This window comes from Falco cherrug, chromosome 3, assembly GCF_023634085.1.
Source record: "Falco cherrug isolate bFalChe1 chromosome 3, bFalChe1.pri, whole genome shotgun sequence".
In the NCBI taxonomy this organism is placed as follows: Eukaryota; Metazoa; Chordata; class Aves; order Falconiformes; family Falconidae; genus Falco; species Falco cherrug.
In genome coordinates, this window is record NC_073699.1 from 119,869,049 (window position 1) to 119,894,842 (window position 25,794).

The 25,794-nt window shown below is 46.5% G+C and overlaps 2 protein-coding genes across 5 annotated transcripts in view; one reads left to right on the plus strand and one right to left on the minus strand.

The window, feature by feature from the left end:
• Positions 1 to 19,468, minus strand: part of FHL3 (four and a half LIM domains 3) — a 29,385-nt gene extending 9,917 nt beyond the window's left edge. The window contains exon 1 of one of the 4 annotated variants that reach the window (XM_055704716.1): positions 19,335 to 19,468. The gene's annotated coding sequence lies outside the window, so the exon portion shown is untranslated. Of the gene's footprint in view, positions 1 to 16,638; positions 16,794 to 18,948; positions 19,285 to 19,334 lie in introns of those variants that run through there. The other 3 variants (XM_055704715.1, XM_055704714.1, XM_027806043.2) reach the window with 3 other exon arrangements.
• A 608-nt stretch (positions 19,469 to 20,076) lies between these two features.
• UTP11 (UTP11 small subunit processome component) lies at positions 20,077 to 25,418 on the plus strand. Its single transcript, XM_055704717.1, has 8 exons — positions 20,077 to 20,280; positions 20,393 to 20,454; positions 21,117 to 21,219; positions 21,476 to 21,589; positions 22,316 to 22,409; positions 22,715 to 22,845; positions 24,400 to 24,510; positions 25,128 to 25,418. Exons 1-8 carry the CDS (start codon positions 20,218 to 20,220, stop codon positions 25,209 to 25,211), a joined length of 762 nt encoding a protein of 253 aa, XP_055560692.1. The 5' UTR covers positions 20,077 to 20,217; the 3' UTR covers positions 25,212 to 25,418.
• The last annotated feature ends 376 nt before the right edge of the window (positions 25,419 to 25,794 follow it).

Sequence of the window (25,794 nt, forward strand, 5' to 3'; positions counted from 1 at the left end):
CCTAAGGAGCTCCAAAATGCTGCTCTGGTTTCAGAACCCTAGTGAGTTCATAGGCCTTCCTTCCTCTAGTACTAAATTCTTCATTCTTTCTCCTACATAAGGAAAGATAAAACTTTTCCAATGTGAAAGGAAAACGTGCTGCTACTAAGTCCAGCTCTCACAAGGCAGCATCCCCATACAAGGTAACAGGACACAGCTCTAAGCCAGTATTTGTGCACACTGGGACTTTTGTCCCTTCTCTACCCTTTAAAGAAAGAATCGCTTTTTAATGAGGCTGCAGTTGCAGGGGAATCTGATTTTCCATGTTACAGTGGAAAACCAGGCAGGTTTACCCATCTGAGATTTGAACTGTAATTTCTTGTGGCAAAGACCTTCCTTTGCATTTGGTTTTCAGCTACTTCTGTCCCTTTCCTCCCCATATCCTTCTTATCTGAACAGGCCTCCTGAATCCAGCTGTGAGCTGAACCATCCACATGGTGAGCGTGAAGATATGGGGTTTGGAGGAAGACAAACAGAAGATCTAGTCCAACACCACCAGTGAGAAATGCCAGGCTTCCCGTGGGTGCCCGTCTCCACTGTGCCTACCTACCTTCCAAAGCCCCAGCAGAGGGACAGCAGAGTGCAGGCTGACAAGGAGAAAGGCAACAGCCAGTTCAGCCCTTGCTCTAGGCTTGCTTTCTTTAGGGACAGTTAATTGACAGAGAAAGAAGCTTAAGAGTCCCTACTGCGCAGCCATAACACGAAAAACTCTGCCCAGGAGGAAAGAAGAGAATGATTTCAGAGTTAAAAAATTATTACTGCACACCTGTAAGGGTTAATTAACTGTTTCAGGTTCTGAACAAAACCCTCCCTCTGCAGAGGGCAGCTTGGATGGAGGGCACAGATAACAGCAGTGGAACTGTTGCAACGCTTACAGAACAAGCAGCCTGTGTCATTCTGCTGACATTAAAACTGAATGTTTGCTCAAGAGATCAGCTGTTAATCTTTTGCATAAGATATACACAAAGTAAGCAAATTTTGCACACTCAACAGGAAGTCAGGAATTAAAACCACTTGGGCAGTTTGGACCTGTCACGGTTCAAACAGACCATTTAACTGAAGGAGGAAGTCCAAGAGCAGAGGAGTAAGATACAAACACACCAGAAACTTCTCTCCAGCCAAATCAAGTCACTTTCACCAGACGGTTAAGAAACCTGTGGCTTACAAATGTGCCAGAGGAGATTCTGGCTGGTTTCTGAAGAGGTCTGGGAGAAGACAGAGACAGCCTGGCCCAAGCTCTAGGTCGCAGGTACCTTCCCCTGCCACGTGCGGGGCTGACCACGCAGGAGCCTGCTGGCAGCGGCTTGCACCACGCCAGCCTGCTACCAAAGCATCGAACCGGCTGCAGGGCAGCAGCTGCTGGCATGGCCAAGGTGACCATAATAGGAAGAAAGATGCTGGAGCCAAGTTTCAGGGAGCATGACTGATCGCAGGAACTTCAGCGCGATCGGAGGAGCGGGAGTCACAGTCCAGGGAAACGGCTGCTCGTATCAATTCTTAAAAAGGAACAAGGAACAGGCATGCAATCGCTTTCTGAACTCCTGCTCCTCTCAAGCACGTTAGTGGGGTGACTAGAGAGAAGGACACATTCCCGTTCAATTACGGGAACACTGATATCAAAAACACTGGCGTGCACGCTGCCAGTACACACAACCTCCGGGCTTTCCTCGCTTGTGACAGGCAGTAGGTGTAACACCAGCCCGGGCAGCGCTGCCAGCGCCGGACTGCACCACCAGCTCACACGACATCCCCACCAGGGCAACACACACGATTCACACCTGCTTGTGGTGTCTCAGCCTCAACAGCCCTGGCGAATCTGCCATCAGCTAGTGGGTGCTTGACAAATCTCATCACGAGGGTCTGCCAACGTCAAATCCACAAATTCTCTTAGTTTTCCTCTTTCAACTAGAAAATTGGGCAAGAACAAGGAACTTGTTGCTCGCGCAGGGCTGAATAGACCTTTCAGACATATTGAGCAGACTATACATTAACCATCGTCATACTGGCAACAAACAGTAATGCAAGAACACAATGCAAACCCTGAAGATAGTCATCAACCATAAAAAACAGCTTAATGGGCGCTGGCTGGCCTCCAGGCCCCAGGTTTCACACCAGGTCTAGGCAGAGGTTAATTTGCAGGGTAAAACACTCGCTGCTTCTAAATGGTGTAGTTTACCTGTGAACCTTCTTTGCCCGTGTCATTATGAAGTGATGAACAAGAAGAGGTGGTGGGAAGGGACCATAACTGGATGAAGTTTTGTCAAGAAAGTCACGAAGAGAGTATAAGTATATATAAATGTACATGAAACTACAAATTAGTAGATAAGGTGCTTCACGTTACCTGCCTGTTGTAGCACATGTTTTCTTGTTCTGTTTGCTACAGCCTCTTAACATCACACATCACTGCAACTACAACCTCACATGAGGTACAGAGCCCCCCACATGAAGTCAGTATTCTCCAGAAACAAACATATGAGCACAAAGATCAAACGCATCCATGCCCCAAACTCAAAAGACAGAAGTCTTGCACAGAGCCTTGGGTGGTCTAAATCTTCCAAATGCAGAATCCCAGAGAGAACTTTATAATGCCCTGACTATTACAGAAAGAAAAAGGGACTCCCGAAGAATAAGCATGTTGTGAGGATTATAATCTAGTAAAGAAAGTTTAATTTTGGACTGAATTGATTTATGCCCGTGTAACCCAGCAAAGCTGGCCCATAGCCATACAAATGCCTTACTGCTTATCCAACCGCACAAACCCAGGGCTCCAGCAGTAGTGTTTCAAAATCTCTTTGCCCCACAAAATAAAGGTCATATCCAGTACACTAGAATTCAAACATTAAAGCATGACAGGAAATGACTAACTGCACACTGAGGCCAATTTACCTTCATCTTAGATCTGCTCAGCACACAAGAATCTTGCAATTCAAACAGACATCACAGCCTATATGTAGAAAAAAGAATCTGACCGCTCTGACTGCTAGTTCTTGGGTCTGTGTGTCTGAGTACAGATATCACTGCAAAATAATGGATTTCCGCTCTATTTCCCTAAAGTTCTCTTGTAAGCCTAGCCCTATGCTGCCCTGTTCACTTTTCTTTCCCTTAGGGTCAGCTGTTTCTTAAATTGAGGATGAAGCCATTCTTATTTCTGAGGTGACAGAATCACAGAGCCATTTAGGTTGGAAGAGGCCCTTAAGATCATTAAGTCCAACTGTATAATTTAAGTTAGTGTTTACAAAGCTTTTTGCAGTCCCCGATTGAAAGGTACTTAGGAGATTATACGCCTGTTTTGCACATGAAGGCAATCAAGAGGCTGCTTCAAGCCCCCACCTGAGCTTGTGGACAGGCTGCAGGGGATGGGTGCAGTCACAGTGCTCACATGCTGAAAAGCAAACCTGCCTGGTCTGAGCTCCATCCCTTAACTGCCTTCCCCGGAAAGCCTGGCAGCTCTTTTGCTGATTAAGCCTCTGCTCAGCTTCAGGGTTTTTTTTAACAAACAAAGCAACTTTGACTTACAGTAGCAGGGAAAGACATATAAACCAGACATGTTTTATTTAATGTATGCCTATTACTTAAAGGACAAAGTGAATTTTTTCACCAAATTAGGTCAAAATATTCCTGTTTCCGATTTGATTCTTTGTCTCCCAAACATGAGCATTTGTAGTTGGCTTCTTGCATATAAGCAGATATACCGAGAGGGGTAACCTGCGCTGTCACCCTGGCGGTTCTGTGCCTTTTGGGGCTCTCTGCACCCACATGCAATACCAGCAGAGCGAAGAGAAGGCCAGGAAGGTGATGGGGCTCACGTGCCATGCAAGCTCTTGCCCAGCAGCCGCTCTCCCACCCTGCCAGCCACTACCCGTGGGCCTCCCCACCTGCGCTGGCTGTTTGCACGAGAAGTAAGGACACTCTCCATCTAAAGCACTTTTTACAGCTGCTGGTGTCCCTTGCAAGCGAAGGCAATTACAGCTCGGTAGTGCAGCATGTGAGCAGCTTCTAAATCTGGGGAAGGACCGAATCCTGGCAAAGACAAACTGTCTCGGGTTACCAGCCCGAGAGCTGCTTGCCTGTGGTCCGAAACAAAACTAAGAGCGTTTGTTGCCTGGGAGATGCTATAGGTGCCAGCTGCAACCCTCCCGAAAAAAGGTAGGGAGTGCTCTGGAAGGACAGGGCCCCCAAGGCACAGGGAGGTACAGAACTGGGATGGACAGGGTCACTGCGAGAGGAAGATAACCTCTTCTTTCAGCCACTGCCTTGCCAACATAGAAGTGAAAGGAGTATCCTCCTGTGCCTGAAGATTTCTCTGCTAGGTGATCTGGTCCTCAGGTGTAATTTCCTTTTACTATACAGAGCTGGTTATCTTCAAATCGGTCTCCTCCTTAAAGCATTTGTCACATTTGGCACCTTTAAAAATTACTCAAGTACTGCACATTTTAAATAAGAGAAGCCATCAGTTGTAATTGTCACATATTTTACGTAAGATCTGAGAAATAACTCCTTGCGAGCACTAAAAAGAAATCTGCAGGATGCAACGTGCTTTCCAATTTCTGCCATGCTGTGCTGCCACGCTTTGAGACAGGGTCTGTGGTAGTACCCACGAAAGGGAAAAGTGGTGCCACATCCAAAAGGCTAAGTGGAAACAGCTGTTGTGAGGGGTGCAAATGCTCACAAAATTTATAAACGCCTTTCTATCACGCAGGCACGCATTGAGTTTCCAACATCTATGCCCCTGCCTGCTGGATGTGTCGGGTCCTGAACTAGTGCTGCTGCCCACCACACCGGCAGCACGGAACAACTGCTGCTGACGGGGGGCATGGTGAAGCACACGTGCTGACTGTAACTAAACACTCGTACAGAGAGGAAAACTGCTTCTTTACAGAAACAACGCACATTAACAGAAAAAAAACCCCAATATCTGAGAGCCGCTGATCTAGCCTGCAGCTCATTTACAGGACCTAATTCTCGCATTCAAATCTGAGATTTACAAGGAAACGTACATGCAACAGCTTTGTCACAGGTTAAAAAGGAACTGAAAGGTCAGAATTTTAACTAATGCAGGCTCCTCTCATGATGACTTTCAGGTAAAGACCAAGAAGAGTTGATGTTTCAGCCCCTGAAGCAGCAGATATGGAGCAACACCCCATTTCTTTGCTGCAGAGAGGACACTCCAGACTCGTTCCCTGAAGGACGCAACAGCAGCCTGCTCTCCGACTAGGCTGAAAGATCCTTCCAAAGCTGTAGGCACAGTCAGGCACGTTGTGGCCTTCGCCGCAGGAATACACCACCAACGCCCTAATAACCCTCCCTCCCTCTCCTAACCCACCACAACAGGGATGGGCAATTTACAAGCTCTTTGTCCCAAATCAGCAAAGCTCTGGAAACAAAACCTCAGACCAGTTCTCCATTACCTTGCATCGTGGAATGGGATGGAGCAGCGTAAAGCCCAGCAGCCTGGAGGACTCACACTGCAGGCAGCGAGAGCAGGTGCGACCGGCAAGAGGCTCTCGCTAGTAAATCGTCGCTTCACTAGCAAAACACTGGAGTGTTTGCCCAGAAACAAAAGCAGTCACATCGTAAACCAGAGGGTGACATCAGCACAGGGATTGCGTTTCCTACAGAGGTTTAAATGTCATTACTTGTGACTGGAAATTAGACACTTACAATTCAAGTTACTCTAGATTTTCACAAGAGACCTAAGAATTCCAGTTCTGTGTAGATATATTTCACTTTCAAACCCTTTCTATTTCTCCATGTCACAATGATAGAAAAAGAAAAGAAGATTGTTCTCTCTAGCAAAACTATCAGGAAGTGCAAAGCTAATGAACATTGTTATTAACCTAACCAAGTCAGGTGCTAACGAGGTGAGCAGCGGAACTCATCAATTTCCACTGGAAAGGCTCCATGTGATTCAAACAGCATGCTCTACTTTCGGCTCAGTGATTCAAAAACCTCTGAATAAGAGTGAAAGAGGGCAATCCAAAGTTCTGCTTTGCATCTTCTTCTAAAATTAAATCTCAAAGCTATCAGGGATTTGAAAGCACTTATTTCATCATTCCTTAGCTGACTCATTGTTTCACAGAGCACGAAGCGTGATACAGTCTGTGCCCATGGTCCAACACCTTCACCAACCTGAACTGCGCTTGCGACTTTCCACACGCAGCTCTTCAGGCTCTCCAAAAGCAACATATCCAAGGCTTCCATACAAGCGCAACGGGCCAGATTTAATCTTCCTGTGAGTTAATATGATGTTTGCACAGGGTTGAGAAATACTAGAAATAAAACTGCTCTTGGCTGAGTTACATGCAACACACCGCGTACTTCTTGCTATTAATGACTCTTTAGTAAGTACCACTATGACTCTACATATTCCAGAAAGCTCTGCTAGGCATCACAGCAATTTTCTTGGTATGAAGTGTTCACTGAATTAAAGGTAGCCACTGAAACATCTTAAAATTTAAACACTGACTTTTCTATTTCAAAATTTCCATGTGCTGAGAAAGAGAGGCAGATGATAATAACTAATCCACATTTAAGGCCACAAACTAAAGAAAAGTTTCTTTACTTGGAAAGTAGTTTAGCTCCCAGGCGCCCTACTGGAAATAACATATGATGAACCAGTGCAAGACCATAAATGCAAGAGTGCTCAGTTTCCACAGATCTGACATCCCGTACCTCTCATGGGACTGTTGCTTCCTCAATTCCCTAACAGCTGTCGCAAGCAAAAACATTATTTACCCTTATAATACCTGCAGGGCAGGGGGTTATTTTATCTCCCTCCTGGGATTTGCACCTCACAGGCTTTTGGCACAAGGCAAGCCTGGTAGAACTAAAAATGGAACCAAGATCCAAGTCCTCGTCTATCTTTCTTCTCCTGAGATGCAGCACATATCCCCGTCAGCCTGGAAATCACGGACACCCACTAATGCATTTATAGACCTGTGCCCAAACAGATTCCACAAACTGAACTCTTTGTGAGAAGCAAGAGAAAATGGAAGGAAGAGAACAACACGATCTTTAAGGTCCCTTTCCCACCCAAACCATTCCATGACACATGGACACAGTACTGTGCAGTTGCAGAGTACAGTTAATCCAGACTCCAGATCTTTTGACCAAGTAACGCCGGGCCTTCGCTACTCGCTCCTACTATTTAAACTTTGGGCTTTGGAAGTGAGCACATGCAGCTGAAAGGCAGCACTGGAGTAGTGCAGCGCCAGGAGTCATGCACCAGTTCAAACTATGTTAGTTCTTAAGAACAGAAAAAGCCACGTTTCCCTTAAATGAGGGTAGCAGAATTCCAGGGTGAGGTCAAAAGCCCGGCTGGCCAAAGCCAACAGTTTAGGTTAGTACGTGGGGTCACGATGCTGACAAAAGTAGTCCTTGCACTCAGAGACGGTTCAGGATCCTCTTTTTTCCTTGCTGTTCTTTCTTCACCATCTTCACATACATCCTAAGCAATATCCAGGAATACTACCATCAGATGTGGACCTGAGAGAGGAACTTTCATCTTCAACCACGCTGAAGTTAGGCCTTCCAGATAGACATTTTATATTATTAAATTTCTTTCGCTTCATTAGAAAAGCCTTAAAAAAAGACATTTTTTTCACCAGCAGTACTGAGTTGCTATACACACTGTTTTAGTGGGAAACTGCATGATCTGCAGCCACACGGATCTGAACTACAACACAAATTACCTGATCTCTGACACACTCGCAGGAGGGAAATCCTGTGGGCTTGGATCATTCAAGAAATAAGGCTGCTGTACAGTTACAGGAACAACACATGTCCAGAATGGACTCTAAACTGTTAAGATCCAGTCTGAAAATCAACTGTGAATTGTTTTTACAATTTGCATTTTATATTAAAAAACTCTCCCAAAGACCTCAGGAGGCAGAGCTCAGCCTGGAAAGGATTTTTAGAGTTATGCTGTAAAGCCACAGAAAGCAGGGATCTAGAACGGGAACAGTTCATTGCAGCTAAAACACTGATCCTGGGTTCTGCCTGAAACAGCTGGGATTATTTCTTCAGTTAAGCAAATTCCTGTTACTGAAACCCACTGTGATATTTAAATAAATTTGGAGAAGATGCTGATTAGGCACTCTTCTTCCCAGATAACAAGATCTGAACCATATGAATTTATTAATTTCTAAGTGAACACTTGAAATGCGGGTAAACAAATTCAAAATATCAAGGTCATATTTATATTCCAGGGTAATAATTAAATATTTACTCTCTTCTGGTTCCAGTATTCTAGGTTTTTCTATGGACCAAAATATTTAGTCATGTAAAAACCATCTGGAAGACATTCACTTGGCCTGCTAAGATTCATTAGTTTAAAAATACACAAATAAAGTGTTCATTTTATTTCCCAAAAGCTAACACTGCTGCTTTCAGCTCTGTTAGGGTGCCTGATGAATAATGCTTATGCAACATTCTCAGCAGGAGATATCAGATGCCGCAGTTTCACAAATGCATACAAATATCTGTTAACTAAAACAAGTCTTGTATTTAGATTAATGCTTTTCTGTACTAACTCAAGTGATTATTCACAGCAGTATGAAAACCAGCTTGCAAATAGTTCAATCACTCGTTTTATTCTTTCTCCCATGCTCCCAAATCCCTAGCGCTGAAATCTATTTTTAAAAATCACCAATGCAAAGAAATTTCTCTTCAGAACTGGGATTCAGATACCTGTGTTAAAGAATTACAGAGGTAAGCCTCCATGCAAGCCTTTTCTCTCCAAGAATTTCCTGCATAATCTTAATACAGCTTTTTAAAAACCAAGTAAACAAGAGGCACAGCTGAGATTTTGGAAAAAAAAAAAAAAAAAAAAAAGCGTTGAATTTGGCTTGGTATCCACAGGGATCACTTTTCTGGCCAAGAGTTTGCAAAGGGTTATTTATTGGCTAGCCATTTTTCTTTTGCTGGAAGATGCTGAGGTTTTAGCAAAGTTTCTGCAGAGTATGCAACAGTATTCAGCATTTGCTCAGCTAATGAGTTAAATCACTGCAGCTCTCCGATGACTTGAAGATTATGGGTGTAGGAAAAGGGAACGCTCAGAGAGGGGAACTTTCTGCAGCCACCACCAAACTGCGGTTAAAACAGACACCAATGACTCTATTCAGCTCCCAAACCTCAGACAGTTTCCATTTTCTCAATAACAAAGCATTTTTGTGGAATGAGGTAACAGCCTCCATCTGCCAGGTCTAACTCTCCACTAAGATTTCTCAAGAGCATGGCTGAAGGCGGGCAGCCAGCTGAGCCAAGAGGCTGCGAAAGGCAGGAGGAAAGGCAGGAAAGGCAGGAGGAAAGGCAGTTGTCCTGATGCCTGGGAAACAAAGGAACAAAGCTGCAACAGGACAGGCATGGAGAGGAGCCTCTTTGAGACCACTGCACAAATCCTCCTGGGAGTTTGTATCAAAAGTAGCCTCGAGCAAGCTCCAACCAGTGCACAGCTAGAAAGCGCAAAAGGCCGAGGGAAGAGGGAAACTTTTCACTAAGGACGAACTGGGATTGGCAGGAGGAAGCACAAGACAAATGGATGCCACAGGTTGAGCATTCAGCTGTCCATCAGCAAAATGTCACCAGTACAGAGCAGTGGGATTTAAAAGTGAAGACAGGTCTGCGAGCACATGCTGCACGATGCAAACGGGAACACAGATGTCCTGCTCCCAGGACGGTACAGCCCGTGGGACTGGCCACTCAAGCTGGGATGTCCCCCTCCACACCTGAAATGTCATGTGTCTAAGCCAGAGCAGTCACAGCCTCCTGAACAGAGCCTGGGAGGGCTTTTGGTTTTGTTCTTGCCTTGTTTTTGGTTTTGGCAGCCTGTATTTTGGTGTCTCAATTCCAGGGATGCCGAGCACCTATCCATTCTGTTGATCCCAGGCAAAGCCAGCTCAGTTCCTCTGAAAAGCAGATTGCTCATTCAGATTCAGATGAAGATTCTACCTGCTGGCAGGACCCCCGCAGCTGACTTGCATTCCCCTCCGTAAGCAGCCAGTTATTAGTCAGCTCCCTCATAATTCTGAGGCTCAGTCTCAGGTTCAACACACCTCAGCTGCCTGCCCTACGACAGGATAAGCAAAAGGGAACACCACAACCCCAGGCTCACTCATGCAAATAAAGGTAAAAACCTTGGAATCACATGGAGAGATGAGGCCAGCTGGGAAGAGCTTGGAGGAAAAGGTAGCTACACAGCACATAACATCAGGAAAGGATCTTCATGGTGTATGTGGGTCTTCTGGACTATTTTTTGTCACTGCATATATAAATCTTTAAAAAGCAATGCAGGAAATTCGCTGGGACATCGCAGCAACTGTGCAAATGGACGACCTGTGACTTGGGCAGGTCAGAACATAGAGGATCCACCTTAGTTACTACTTTGGTAAATAGTGCTGCCAAGAGCAGTTATTCACACCATTTGGAGCCCTCATTCTCCCTATGCAGCAAAAGACATTTGAATATAAATTTTAAGAATCACAATTCAGAGGTATTAAAAGACATTTCTAGAAAATCCATTCCAATTGTGTTATTTTAGTCTGGTCCATCAGGTTTTACATTTACAATGACAAAGATTGCCAAACAGAAACTGCCCCAAAGCCATTTTGCACAAATTTAATTGAAATTCGCAACCTCCAGACACTAGTGCACTACAAAGGAAGAATGAATGAGGATAGAAATGTCAGTGTAGCTAGCCCCATTTAACATTCACCAGGGCACCAGCTTTACACACTTCTATTCTGCCACAAAACTTGGTAGCTAAAGACTCATCAAAAGCAGGTACATTTAACCCTGGTGCTATTTAGTCCTAGGGAGATGCTGAAATCTGTGCACTCACATACAGTCATATGCACTAAGCAGCAACAACTCAGAAAAATACATGGAGCAACTGGAATGCCACTCACCTGCAACTCAAACAGAGCAGCGTGCTAATTAGGAGAGACGTTTCCCTTCCAAATATGCCAGTTCTCTAACCATCAATCTTTATTTCTGCAGATCAGACACAGCCTCCCACACATGCACTGCTGCAAACAGAGGAGGAGCTTTTTCACATCGGAAGATGCGGGGTGTGCTCCCACCACTACTGCCAATTTCCTGAATGGTCTCACACAATTTCCCACCTCTACATCTAGTTCTCTCATCTAAAGCAAAGGCAATTTTTCATCTGGTTTTCTGAAGGCCCTCGCATTCCTGCAGTACTTTCTCCTGAAGTTTTGAAAACTTCAATATTGACCTCCCCACTCTCTTAATACCACGTACCCAGCTGGATACCTGGAGAACACAACTGGCAAGGGGCATACCTTCTTCCCCAGCCAGGGCAAAACATTTCCCAAGCCAGTTTTCTTCCTGTGAAGAATGCTGCTGTCAAATCTCAGAAATCCACGCTGCTAATACTAGCCTCACCGCAAGGTCAGCCAAAGAGGACTTCCATCAGAGATGAGCTCTGCTAGAGAGGGCTCCCTGGAGATTATAAGAATAGTACAGTCAAGCCCAGATGGCAACAATGTGCAGAGCACATTTCCAGCAAACAGAGTGACTGGGCAGAGGACTATGCAAGCTAAAGTCCACCCTGATCTCTGCCATCTGCTAGTTAAATGCTGAAGTCTAGGCCAAGGCCTTTGGGAAAGGTCAGGATAGTCTTACAGGGTCTCAAGATACTGCTTTTGTTCTCACTATTTGCTTCTCAGTTCCTTGTTAAAAGATACTAATCTCTCTGTAAGGCAGTTACTTGGAGCCAACAGTTTAGATATTATTGCAAAACATACGCTTAAAAGAGACTGGAAATTATATTGGCAGTGTTACAGAGGGGAGCAAAGCGCAGCTTTGGGTCAAAACAAAAAAAAAATAAATCTAAGCTAGTAAGCAATTCCCATGTGATAGTTTAGGAGAGCCAGCAAAAACTTCTAGAAAGAAAACAATACTGTGAGAACGAAGCTAACAAGAGCTGGCTCTTGGAAAAATAAAATGGCCAGTAACGAGCCAGAGTATTGCCAACAGCTCATATCCAAGAGAATCTTTCTGGGAAACCAACCCAAGTCATTACGCTGGAAAGCCCTCAGGGACTAGGGACCCTGAGGCTAAAAGCTGGCAAATTGCTTCATAAGTTAAAGCTGGTCCCAATGTTTTCTACTGCGTAAGAATAATTTGTTTTAGCCTACAGGTCTCTACAGAGCAAGGGGTAAATTAAGGCTGCTTCCTCTGGGAAGGGAAACAGAGTGCTTGGCAGAGCCCTGCCCAACAGGACCTTTTTAGGTTTCCCACCACCGCTGACATCCCTTCATCCCAACGCCCGGCCCAGCGCACTCAGGCTCTGGGCTCTGCTTCACCCCCTGCAGCCCTACCGCCCCTCGGTGCCGCTCCTCGGTGCTGCCCCGCGCACCTAGCACAGCGCACCGCTACCTGGTGGGAAAACCATCCCAGCTATTTCGGGCAGCGCTCCACCAAGCCAGCAGCTGCCACAAAAATGCGATGACTGTGCCTCCACAAAAGCATCTTTTGGAGACTCATTCACCCAAAATGGATGCAGTCAGAGCAATTATTCTGATGGATCTTGTTTTCCAGAGGGGTGAGGAGGAGACCTTGCTCTATCCCTCTGTTTCAGAGAGTAGTTAATACACCAGGAAACAGGTACACTGATGCAGAATGATAAAGGCAAGGCTTTTGTTTGCAGCCCTCTTTCATTTCCAGTCCAGCTACTCGTAGTTACAGGAGTGTACAGAGTGCACAGAAGGCAATAAATGTGCTTCTGTGCTGGCAGAGAAAAGTCCTGCATTGGCAGGGAATATCAAGATGCTGTCTAATGACTTTCCTCCTCTTCCAACTCCTTTTCTGATTCATGTTGCCATCTTCCTTGCAATTGACCTAAATAACATGTTCAGGCAGTGCTGGAAGTATTTCCGCCTCATACTTCAATAGCAGCAAGATCTCCACATCTGGAAAGGGTATTTCTCAGGAAAGTTACACCGCAGGTGTCTCAGGAGCGAGAAAGGAAGAAGTGCACCCTGTCTTGTCTCATTTCATCAGTAAGACTTTCTGGCTGAAGGAGAACAAAGGTTGCCCAGGAGCAGAGAAAACACATGCTACGTCTGTGCCCAAGCCCTGGCAAATCTGAACAATGTGGGCAGAGTATTCAGTTACCTCATTTCCAGGTGTGCTGTCAGCATGAGCCATGACTGGCTTGGGATGAAAGAGAAAAAACTGTTCCTAGATCTGGACTTGTCTGCATCGTTTATGGTAATTATTGCCCAGCAGCCTTTAATCCTTTAATGTCCTATCACGCTCTCAGCCCTTAGTTTCTCTATAACCTTTTGATTGCTGCTTACCATTCTACATATGCTACAGAAGAGGCTGGAGGACAGAGAGCAAGACCACACTATCCCACGGAGCCAAGGCTTGCCACCCCAGGCCGCAGGGAGAGGAAAGCAAAGAAAGCCACTGCAAAAGGACTACAGCAGGTCAGCCATCTTCAGACACACAGCAATTACATATGCTAGCAGCATACAAGCACTTAAAACAGTTCTATCCAAGCAGTTGCTGTACCTCTCCAGCTATTCACTTCAGCACCTTTTGTAAGGGAACACAGGACTCAACAGCACTGCATCACAGGGACAGTCCATCCCCCAGCACTCCACAGTGGCTTCACACATGGAAACATTTTTGATTCCTTCCCAGTCTCATTCTTTCCTTCACCCTAAGTTTAGGCACTCCTGGTAGCCACGTAGATCTCTCACCTCCTTACAAGCCCCATGCAGACTACTGATCTCAATGTTATCTTACAGCAGTGGCCTCCACAGGCTGCGTACTGAGTCAATGAAAAAGTCAATTGAAAATGCATTAATTGCCAACAAGGAAACAGAATGTGGGGAACTACAGGAAAGTATTTTGAAGCTGCATGGGCTGCTGTGGCACTTGCAGCTCTCAAGTGAGGAAGTGCTAGGCTGGGGTTTGCGCACTGTACCTTGCAGGGCAGGCACGAGGTCCTCAGCAGCCTAACAGATGCCTTTCTTATTCAAAGGATACACATAAATACAGCTCCCCTATCCCAACAGAAAGGAAGTTATAGTTGACTGCTACCACCTCTTTTTCAGGTAACAGAGCTTCAAAACTAAAGCAAAGATGCAAGCAGAAGTCACACATCTTTGTGCTACAGCATGTCTGTTTAGTCCACAACAGCTACTCTGTATCTGTTATATCTACATTTTTTTTATTAGCTCATGTTTACTTTGGCTGCACATCCAAGCAGTCATTTAAACAGGGCGAGAGAGGAAAATCTTGGACTCCCAACAATGGCCGAGCAGTTTAATCTGCCACTGGGGACAATGTCTTGACTCCTATTGGCGCTTAGTACTGGCAGGGTCAAGTGTAACATGTGCTGAAGGAAGCACTAGGGAAGCAGATCTGCGGCCGTTCCAACAACACCGAGCATTTCCTTGAGCTATTCAGAGGTCCCTTTCCCCCTTGTGTGTAGAGAAAACAGCTCCAGCTGTCCGGTCACCTGCACACTGGCTTCTCCGCTCACTGAATTTATGACATTTGAGGCTGCTAACAGCTCCAGGTTAGATACAGCACATTCCTCTGGCTTACAGCTCAGATGTTCAAAGCTAAATTAGGAAGCAGTTAGGATTACGTCCTTGGCACCAGCTGCCAGGTTGGTGCTGGAAGATAATTTATACTCCTGAACTGGCACTGGGCAGGTTGGGCATAAGCATCAACAAACTTTCACCCAGCGATGACAACAATCAAAAGGGTCTGGAGTTAATATTTATCCATGGTGCTGATTTTAAGGAAAAAAAAAAATTCCTATTTGAAAAGTTCAAAATACTTTACATAAAAGAACTATGCAGCTTGCAAGCCTAGGACATTCTACAGTAATATATTCAGAGGCAAATAAAAAAATTATACAAGTTAATGTTGTCAGATGACCACAGGCCAAATAAAGCCAAAGTGAGACTGCACTGAGAACAAAAACATAAATTTCAGCATTTTCATTCCATTGCTATTTGGATTCTGTGTTGAGACATTTCTAAATAACTCTTGATTAACTATTAACTTTGCTCTAACGGACCTGTCTTTCCGATTCCTCCCAGAGTAATATTATCCTCTCAGTGGGCTCCTGTTGAGTAAGGACAGAACCATTTGTTAAAACTGTTCTCCATTTAGCAAATATCAACAGACACAAAGTGAGTCACTCAGCAGAGGCAATCCTGCTAGGATGAAATACAGGAAGGTGGAAGCCATGTGGCATTCTTCCATTTCCCCTTTCCTTTCACAATCAGACCCTTGATATTTTCTTCAACAGGAAAACTGACACCCCTCCTCCCTGTAAACTGCTGACAATTGTATTTTACACCTGGCAAAACCAGTGCAAAACAGAAGGAAGAGAAGAAACAAAGAGCAAGGACTTTTCTCAGCAACTACATCTCCGCAGAACGAAGCATTTGTCTTTCCAACTGCAGCTAAAGACCCACCACTTCTTAATGGACAAATCCTTGGAACAACACAACCGCTTTCATGGGAAATGCCACCTCCTCGCTGCGCAATGACTGCAGAATGGAAAATGCTGCAGCAGCTTCGTAGGGAGCAATCAGAGCCGTTAGGGCCAGCTGTGGGACCCCAGTCCCATTGAAACCAACAAAGCATGTGCAGCTGAACCTCTCTGCTTGCAAACTGAGCCCTCATACTTGGATGTCCTATCCTTTAAAAGTGATCCTAAACTCTTGGTGGTAATCTGAAGATCAAATAACACTGGTTTCTCTGCCCCCTAACAACTGGTCTTTTCCTTTTCCTAGATGCAGGTGGTGTCTATTGTTATAGCTGTCTTTAAAAAAACAAAAGCAAACCCCCATCATTTACACTGGTTTTCATGACATCACCAGGCACAACATTTTCAGGTTCTCTCTGAATTTTTCCACTCTGGCGATTGAAATTGCACCTATTTCACAGAAATAGTCAAAGCCCCCTGAGGAACGAGGTGTAGCAGCTTGTGCTCTGGAGACGAATGCTGAGCAAAACTGCAAACGTCATTTGCACCAACCTTCCTGCCGGACCAAGCTGGGCGCTCCACGGTGGGCACAAGCAACCCAAGAACAGCAGATGTCGACCAGGGATACTGAATACTGACCACCAGAGGAGAAACTTTTTCCTTACTTGAGCAGTTAAAAGAAATTACAAAGTTGTCTGACCAGTTAAGAAGCTTGGCTTTTATTCAGACCAGCCAGCCCTCAGTTTTCCATAAACACCTTCTTTGTCTATGGAAACTTTCTCACACAAAAGGTGAGGCAGAAGCAGAAAGGTTTACACTCATGTCTCCATCCCCAGGCTACTGCTGCAATTAGGGCTCTTCAAGCATGACCTCATGCAAGTGAAGGACAGCAAAAACTCCACAGGCATGAATGAGGACCTCAGCAGGCTACCATGAAAATCTTGTGCATCAGTGCTGTGATTACCATAAAAGTCCTCTTCCAGGGAGAGGGGGTGGGAGTCACTTGAGCACTACGAGTTACCAGTTTATTCTATTTTCCTGCTGGCACTTAAAAAACCAGCAGGCCATGTAACAGCATCAGCTCAGCACAATTAAGAACCCTGAAGAAAGCGACTAACCTCACAGAGCGAGCGAGTCGTGGCTGTGAACAGAACCAAGTGCTTCCAGAGTTGGTGGACTGGGAATTTCAGTAACCTGCCGGCAGAGCTCTTCCTGGCTCCATCAGTCAAGGGTTCACCTCTGTCTTAAAGCTGCTAGGTCCAAAACCTAGAAGAACGTCGCTGAGCTTACACCCCTCAGGAATCTACTGACCAGCGAACACCACCAGCTATAGCCACACGAGGCTGGTGCTCCACAGAAAATAACCAGTGCGTGTCATGAGGGTGACCACAATAACACGGGCCAGGAAGGAGGCTCCTGCCTTTCTTCCCCACGATGATCTCGGGGAGCTGAGCCACCCGCGGCTGGTGGTGTCCTCGAAAAGCACAGCTGTTCCAAAGTCTGCTCTGAAACGAACTGCAGTGTAAACAGGAAGCCGAGCTGACAGCAGACATGCCGCAGATGGCTGCAAGTCCTGCAGAGGGAACGGCAGCGTCCTACCCACCTCCCCACACCAAGGAACCAGCCTCAGCTTCAGCACAACAGTCACCGCTCACTGGATGCTGTTCTGCAGCCAGGGGAGATGGACAGATTTTCCCCCAACAGGGGCCTCAAAAACATCCAACATGGAGAGACAGTGGTGCTCCAGAAGTTGGGACCATGCAACTGTTCACAGGGCTTTCTGCTAGGGAATTCTGGATATTTCCAAACAACACCCTGCCGCCTTCAGTGTGTTCCCACCACTCCCTATGTGCAGGTTTAAGTTCTTATTCCAAAACATACTTTTTGCTGTAGAGCATCCACTATAATTAGTGCCCGCAACTAACTATATTGCCTGTATTTTTGTCTCCTATGCCATGCAACCAATCTTTAAAGTATACAAAATTACAGACCTCGCTGGGTAAGAATTACACTAACGCAACTATTGCCTCTAAGGAAGCAGCCAGCAAGAGACGCAAGAGAACCATACAGTCTCCATCCTAGGAAAAGGAAAGAACACAGCACAAAAATAAGACAGGAGAAATGACAGACTTCTTTCCTGCTGTCCTGCCGACGGCCTGTCTCTCAGGAAGTTAAACCACATTTTGACAAAGCTAATTAGGGAAACAAGACAGCTTCCACACCTTTGAACACCAGAAAAATATTACTTATGGCAGATACTTAAATACAAGAGTCTCCTAAGGAAATACCCAAGAAAACGCTTCTCAAAATTAACAGTAAAGGAATATTTGACAATCACACATTCATAGCAGCCAAAAGAGCCACAGATTTCTAATGCTTGGTTGAGAAGTCAGAAAAGTGAAAGAAACGTGCCCACAGCCTTTCCCAGGCATTCACCAGCAGGACACTGCATCCATCAGACCCTTGGCTTGGTCCTGGCCAGCCTTCCCTGTGCTCCTGCCACAGGCTCTCCACTGTGGAAAGGTTTCTTTATGGTTTTCAAAACTGAGGAACAGCGAATGTATTAAATTAAAATCTAAGCATAGAGACCACAAAGCCTGCACCGTGAAAGTAAGTAACCACTGCCGTACACCATCCATTTCAGCTTTGAGTCAGTGGAAGGTAATTCCTACTAACGTCTTCACCCAAGCTAACTATAAAGTACATCCACATTTCCATGAATTCTCATGAAAGAGTCAAAGCGATTAATGTAACCACAAGTACAAAATACTGACAAAACTGGAAACCAAAAAAGAAAACATTACCCGTAAGAAAATGTAAAAAACGGAAACAAACCCGTGTCTAGTAAAAAAACACTTTGAAAAGATGCTGAGCTGTTTTTTAATAGCAAAATTCAAACTGTGACTTGAGTCTTTGTTTAGCACACACACACAAAAAAAGCAAGGCTGCGAGCAGTCTTCCCCCATAGCTACCCGGCGATTCTCTGGAAACATAGCAACCGTTTAGGATGTGTTGAAAAATTCCCTGTACTACGTTTGGGCATTTGGTTTAAGTTTAGTTCAGGGTTTATTGGCTGGATAAAGTTTCAGAGCTTTCTTAATAAAACACAGGTTAAACATTGCAACTTCGCGGTCTGGGAAAGAGACGAGGCCGAAAGGTTTTTGTTCGTTTTTGTTTAGGAAGCGAGCGAGCCGCGCTCGGCGGCACACACCAGAGCGGGGCTCTCCGGGAGAGCGACATCCCGGGTAACGACACAGCAAACCCGGCCGGGGTCCCCGGGGATGCCCCGTCCCCCGCCAGTGCCGGGGACGGCCGCCACCGAGGCGCCTTCCCCCAGCCCCCCGCACCCCGGGGCCAAGGCGGGCGGCAGCTCCCACCACCGGCCCCGGCCCCCGCCGCCTCCCGCCGCCCGGCCCGGCCCGACCCACCTGGTCGGTGTCCCGGGGCGCGCCCCCACTCGCTGCTCGCCCGGCGCTGGCCAGGCTCGGCGCGGCTCCCCAGCCCCACGGCGAGGAGCCCGGCCCGGGGCGGAGCTCAGGCGCGGCGGGCTGGGCCGGGCCGCTCCGGGGGCGGCGGGCTCGGCCGCCCTGTACCCGCCCCGCACAAGCGCCCGCCGCCGGAGCCAGGAGGGGGCCGCGCCGGCGGTGGGAGCGCGCAGACGCTGCAGCAGCGGGGCGGCGCGGCCCCGGTCCCCGCGGGATGCTCCCCGGTGCCGCCCTCCCGAGACAGCCGGCCCAGCACCGGTCCTTCGCCTCCCCGTTCGCTTCAGAGCGGCCCACCCCAGAGCCCGCCCCGCGCTTCCCCGCTACTCAGCTGGGCAGGCGTGGGGCTGTGGCGGGAGGGCTGCGGCGGGCTGCGGGAGAGCCGCCGGCCGCGGGCCCGGCAGGGGCAGCGGAGAGACACGCCGGCTCCCGCCCCACGGGGCAGTCCCAGCTCGGGCTGCGGGTGCTAGACACTAGGCGGCCCCGCGGAGCGCTCCCCACCGCCGGCCCTGCGGCTCCCCCTCCTGGAGCCGCCGCTCCCTCGCCGCGCCGCCCTGCGCTCGCAGCGCGCCCCGCGGCTCAAACACGCGTGGGGCTGGGCGTGCCCGGCCGCCTCCCCGCGCCGGTCACCGAGGCTGCCGCTCGGAGCCCGGCCTGCGCACCCCGGCAGGGCGCGGACAGGGGCCGCGCAGGGCGAGCCGGAGCCCGGGGGACCCAGCAGCGGCGGGGCTCCGCTCCGGGACTCAGGCCACCCGCAGTCGCCAGACTCCCCTCCCACCGGGGCCGAGTCTCCCGAGCGGGCCCTGCCGCCGAGCGGCACCGGAAAGGGCGCGGGTGCCCGCGCTCCGGCCGGGCTCTCAAGGCCGCACACCGGCAGAGACGCCCCCGGCCCGGAGGCGGTCGGGGCGGGCCCAGGCTCCCACCCGCGCAGCAGCTGACGGGGCCGCGCTCGGCCTCCCGCCGCGGGGCCCGGCCGGGCAGGGGCAGCGCTGAGGCACCGGGCCCCGCCGTCGCCATGGAGATGGCGCCACTTCCCGGCAAGCATAGCGCGACCCTTCACCTACGAGGCCACGCCCCTTCCTGCCACCGCCCAGCGCACGGTGTTCGACGGCGTGGCGGCGGCAGCGGGCTGCGCGGGACTAGGCCGCACCGGGGCACTGCGGCGGTGGGGAGGCCTGAGTGAGGCGAGCGGAGGCTACTGCTCCCGCCGCCGCCATGTCGTCCGCCTTCAGGAAAGCCGCCAAGTCGGGGCAGCGCCCGCACCGCGAGCGGTCACAGGTCAGTGCGCTGGGCCGCGCCGCCTCCCCCGCCTCAGCCGGGCTGCTCCGGGCCGGGCCGTTCTGGTGCGGGCCGCGGCGGCCGCCTATGCTGTCTATACCTTCCCTCCTAGCCCGCCGCCCGGAGGAAGCTGGGCCTGCTAGAAAAGAAGAAGGACTACAGGCTCCGCGCTGAGTGAGTCGGGCCGCTGCGAAGGGGGGGGATGGCCCGGGCTGGGCGCGACGTGCGGCCTCAGCGCCGGGGTCGGGGTCGGGGGCTCGGCCCGGCGGCGCTCACGAGTGTTACTGGGCTCCAGCGCGTTGCCTGTGGCCGCAGCGGTGCCTGCGCCGAGATGCCGCGCACTGCAGAGGCGGCGTGAGGAGCCAGCGCTCTCCAGCGCACCGGAACCGCTGTGTCCGATCCCACCTGCCAGGCTGCTGTGCGGACCGTTCCGTATCCCTGTGCCTGAGGCGGGGGAGGGCGACGTGTAGGACCAAGGCCTCACAAAATCGTTGTTATTATGATCAATGCAGGACTTAGAAGCATTATCTTCCATCTTTAACGGCTGACTTTGTAGAAGATCTAGGGAGTCCTGAGCAGCTGTCTAAGCTTTGCAGAATGGGTGAACGTGTTTCCTTTACTCCTCTGACCCTTACTGTTGGACACTATTTGTTTCCAGCTTTGTTAAAGGATAAACTAAAGCTAAAGTAATTCGGGTGGCCAGCTCTATATGTGGAGTCTTGTGTGAGGTCTCAAGGCTCAGAGCATCACTTTTAAGGACTCAGCATCTTGTTGGGGAGTGTGAATGTGGAGAAACTGCTGAACAACTTTGGTTTTATTCTTTTTTTCACCCGCAGTGACTATCACAAGAAGCAGAATGCCCTCAGAGCACTTCAGAAGAAAGCTCTGGACAAGAATCCTGATGAGTTCTATTTTAAAATGATACGTACAGAGCTCCAGGTGAGAAAGTAAATTGCCTTCAAGCAGGGTTGCACTCTGTTACTTGTAAGCAACATAATTTCTTTTTACCTTGTTTTAGTTTTAATTTATAAATCAGTAAATAAATTAGTAGGCTTGGTTTGGTGCCAGTGGAAGGCTTTGAAGAAAATGAGGGACAAAGGGCAAAAAGGTTCTTTTGCTTTTATTATTAGGACCTGTAGTACACTATAGCTGGAATGGTATCTGTCTGCAAGTGCTATGTTCCATCTGGTTTTAGGATGGAGTTCATAAAATAAAGCAGCCAAAGGATGAAGTGACCCCTGAACAGGTGAAATTGATGAGGACGCAGGATATTAAATATGTGGAAATGAAAAGAGTGGCAGAAGCCAAGGTAATACTTCACTTTTTTAGTGTTTTCCGGTTTGCTCAGAATTGTGCTTTTTAGTGTGGGGTTTTGTTGTTGTTGTCTGTTGTGCTTTATGTTTAGTGAAATCTGATTTGTGTGATAGTGGAAGTGACAGACGGAAATGTCAGTGGAGCTCTGTATACAGAACCTAAAGGTATACTGAATAATAAAAACTACTGTGCATTATTATAAAACATGGCAATTTCTTATGTAAATTTCAGACATTATAAACACATAGTGTTGCTTCTCATATTTATAAAGAATTGAGGAGTACTGCTACTGCAGTGGGTTGTTTGGGTATGGCAGGCAGTCAGTCAACAGAAATGTGACCCATTTATGAAAATGTTTCATGCTCTGATGTTGATTCACACACCATCACCACAGATGAAAAATTATAAAGTCAGCCTTGAATTTTCCTTCATGCTTTTGCTTGTGATTTCATGGTAATCGTTCCTACTTTGTCTGCCATATTGATACTTACTGTTTTGAAAATTGATCTCTTATGTATTTGGCTGGGAAATACCAGAAATTACTGTTAACCTCTACTCAAAAAGGTTATGAAGACGTGACATAAATATACACTAGATGTATTTTCAAAGATTAAAAAAGAAGGAAGAGTTCAGATGCTTGTACATTTGAGAAACAAACTGGAATTGACTTCATGGAGTTATTTACCTTGTGTGGCAAAACTGTAATTTTTTTTCCCGGCAGAAAATCGAGCGGCTGAAGTCAGAGCTCCATCTCCTGGATGCCGAGGGGAAGAACCCCAACCAGCATGTGTTCTTTTTTGATACCAAAAAAGAAGGTAAGATTTAAATAGGCTTTATCAGAAAACTTGTTCTGTGATGCTTTTTTGTATGCTGTTTAAAATAGCATCGTGCTTTCTTTATGCCACTGTCATTAAAAAAAGGTATTTTTTTCCCCCAGGAATAATAATTCAGGTGCTCTAGAAATCTCTTTTGGTTACTAGGTAAGACCTCAGTTCTGCAGGAGCTATGTTGCTGGGGCTTCCGTTGCTGGTTGTACTTAAGCTACATGTTTGGAAGGTTTGCTGAGCATTAGTCAAAGAAGTCCATGTGAGTTAATTACTAAATTTCTTTTTATTTATAGTTCAGGAGTTTGATATTGCAACTCATCTGGATACCGTTCCAGAGCTCGTAGATAGAGTGTACAACCGACCGACCATTGCAACATTGCAGAAAGAAACGCTGAAGGGAGCTACTGATCCTGCCCACTTAAAGGTACTCCCGCTATTTGTCTTACAGTTTTCTTAATGGTTTACACATTTCATATAATAAGCACTAGAAAGGATTTGTTGGACGGTTGTGGAGAACAAAGTTCTTCTGTTGTCTTAAAACTTTTATTGGTGATATAAGGCTGTAGTGAATGTCACTTAATTATCAAGTGCCTGGAGCCTACAGTGAAATCTTCCCCTGGACTGACCGAGAGAGAATCCCAGTCCACTGTGGTTTATAAATAAGAGAGTTGTGACATATAGGCTGGAACAGAATGGTATAGATCTGATTAGGCAGTTTCCTTGGCAAAATTCATGTATTTCTCCTCTGTTACACAACGTACACCTATGTGACTATCTTTTCATTAGATTTTATGTGTTTTAAGTGTGATTTTTGCAGCATCCACTGTTAAGTCTCACTTCAAAGCTCCCCAAAAACCCTTGCACCCCTGAATAGGGATGTGAAGAAACTTATTCCAAAATAGATGTATCTGTTCTTGGGTTTCTGATCTTGCAGTATTTTTCATTTAGGTTCTGAGCCTGATGTGGCTTGAAGTTCAGGATTTGTCTCCCCCCTTCTTAGAGACATTTCAGCTATAATCTTAATTCCTGGCTTTCCTATTTAAAGTATTCTGTGATTCTTCAGGATGAGTTGCTTACGCAATCAACTTTGATTCTGATGATTTAGTATCACAGTGCTTTTGTCCCAGAAGTAGCTACACTTGGCTTTAACACTGTAAATACCACTTAATTAGTTTAGATATATTGGGCAGTCCTGTAAGTTTGAGTTGGTATGTGTAAGGTAAAATTAAAGTTGTCTAAAATGCCGATTGGTAAATTTGTAACTTGTTTTTTTTCCAAATCAGATGTCAGATAACAAACACCCTGTGGTCCCTTTCTTCTTGCCAGCTTTCTCAGTTTGGCTTGTCAGTAAAGTAGTTGGACAAGTCGTAGACCGACAATTTTATCCTCTAAACATCTGAGTCATACTTTAAACATGTTGGGATCTGTTCTTCTTAATTTAATTACCTAAATCACACCTGCAGTAATACCATTTTTGTGCTGGGAAAGCCATCCGTTCTTAGTAGGTAAACGTGACCAAACAAGTTGCATTATGAGAGGCCTCTGTGCAATTTCTAAGCACTTCAGGAATTGGTCTCTGGTCTTTTTTTTTTTTTTTTTTTCTCCTCTGGATAAACTGGGTTTTTGTTAAGGAGTTAGATATTCTCTTGCACTCAGCATTGAAATTCAGAGGATTTAGAAAAATTAAATTCCAGCCACTTACTGAACAAGGTTGCACAGCATCTAAACCAAATTGGAAGAGGTTTGGATTTTTGTGTTTGGATTTAGGAATTAAGTCCTAACTAGAAAACATCTTGGTTCTCATACTAGGGGTTAAAATTGTTCTGGAATCCAGCCACAGAATTTAAATAATATTATTTAATATGATTTTAAAATGTAAAAAATGTTTGTGTGGTCCTAGTGCCTCAGAACAGGTTGGTTACAGACCATAGCATCTTGTTGCTCTCTGTCGTAAAGCAGCTTCTTTTTCTTCTTCCAGAAATTAGCCCAGCAAAGGAAGAATCAGTATGACCTGCTGAAGCAGCGCATTGAAAGAGAAAAGGCCATGTTTGTTATTGCACAGAAAATCCAGACACGTAAAGATCTTTTGGTGAGAGATTTAGTTCTGGTTCTTTGAATCTGTTTTGTTAAGGTCATTAGATCTAGTTTTGTATATATGTGTTTCTTCACTCTGATTTTATACTGACACTTCCAGGCAACTCCTAAAAATAACTAATCCTTTTAGTAGGGAAAAAGCGAGGAGATGAAGCATTTCAGTTGTACCATGGCTATATGTGCTAGTCCAAGTTTTACCATGTGAGCAAGGACAAAGACTCACCTTTGAAGTGGTGCTCACAAGAATTTTCTAAAATACTGTTGCCATCTCTCAAGTACTAAATCAATACTTTCAAGTAGCAGAGGAAAGGAACCATTTCTGTAGGTTATGAGATCTTAAAAATCCCAATGACCAAAAAAATTGTCTCAGTGGGACTCACCACTCGCTGGTGCTTGTGAACAAAATAGATTGTGCCCAACAACCTAAAGGTGGGAAGAGTGGATGGAAATACAATTCCCACCTAAACAATGAAAGGCAACCATTTTTCACTAATGTCTTGTCAGTCCCAGACAGGGACTTTCTTATTTATGAGGGTGGGTTGGCTTTTTTTGTTGTTTTTCTTCTTCCTTTTTGCATGCCAGCAAATATTTTTTTCTTGTTCTTTTTTCCAGGACAAAACTCATAAAGTAAAGGTGAAGAAAGAGACAACAAGTGGTCCAGCTATTTACAAATTCAAATTTCAGCAGAAACGTTAATAATTCTGTTAAATGATTGCTACTGGCTTTGCTTAGAAAGAAGGAGGATCCTCCTTTTGGAGGAGGACTGATGCACTGTGTGTTTGTTTTCTGCTGCAGCCTAGCACTTTGTTAAAACGAATTACAGTGGGCCTGCCGTAGCCATAAATATATTGTATCTAATTAATTGATTAATAAATCAGAGAGTTTGTTCTCTTGGTATTTACAGTGGGAAGCCACAAGAGGTGCCTGCATGTCCTAGTAATACGCACCATAAACCACCCTTGAAAACTCAAGGTCAGAATTGAGAGATGGGTTGCAAGGAGCACGCAGACGGGAAAGGTTCTCCGGGACTGTAATGAGCAGTGCTGTGGCCAGTGCCTGTGGCGCATCCAAAAGCAGAAGAGATTTCAAACCAGCTTTTTTAGCTGTCTTTTCAAGCAGGTTTAAATTGAATTGTCTTTCTAATCACTCCTCCTCCCAAGTCCCTCTAATTTTCCCATTCTGCTTGACCGGTACAAAATATTTTAACTTGAAAATATAAAGAGGTGAAAGGCATTGCTAAAGGTGCACCTCTCAACTCAGGTGCCATAGTAGGCAAAGA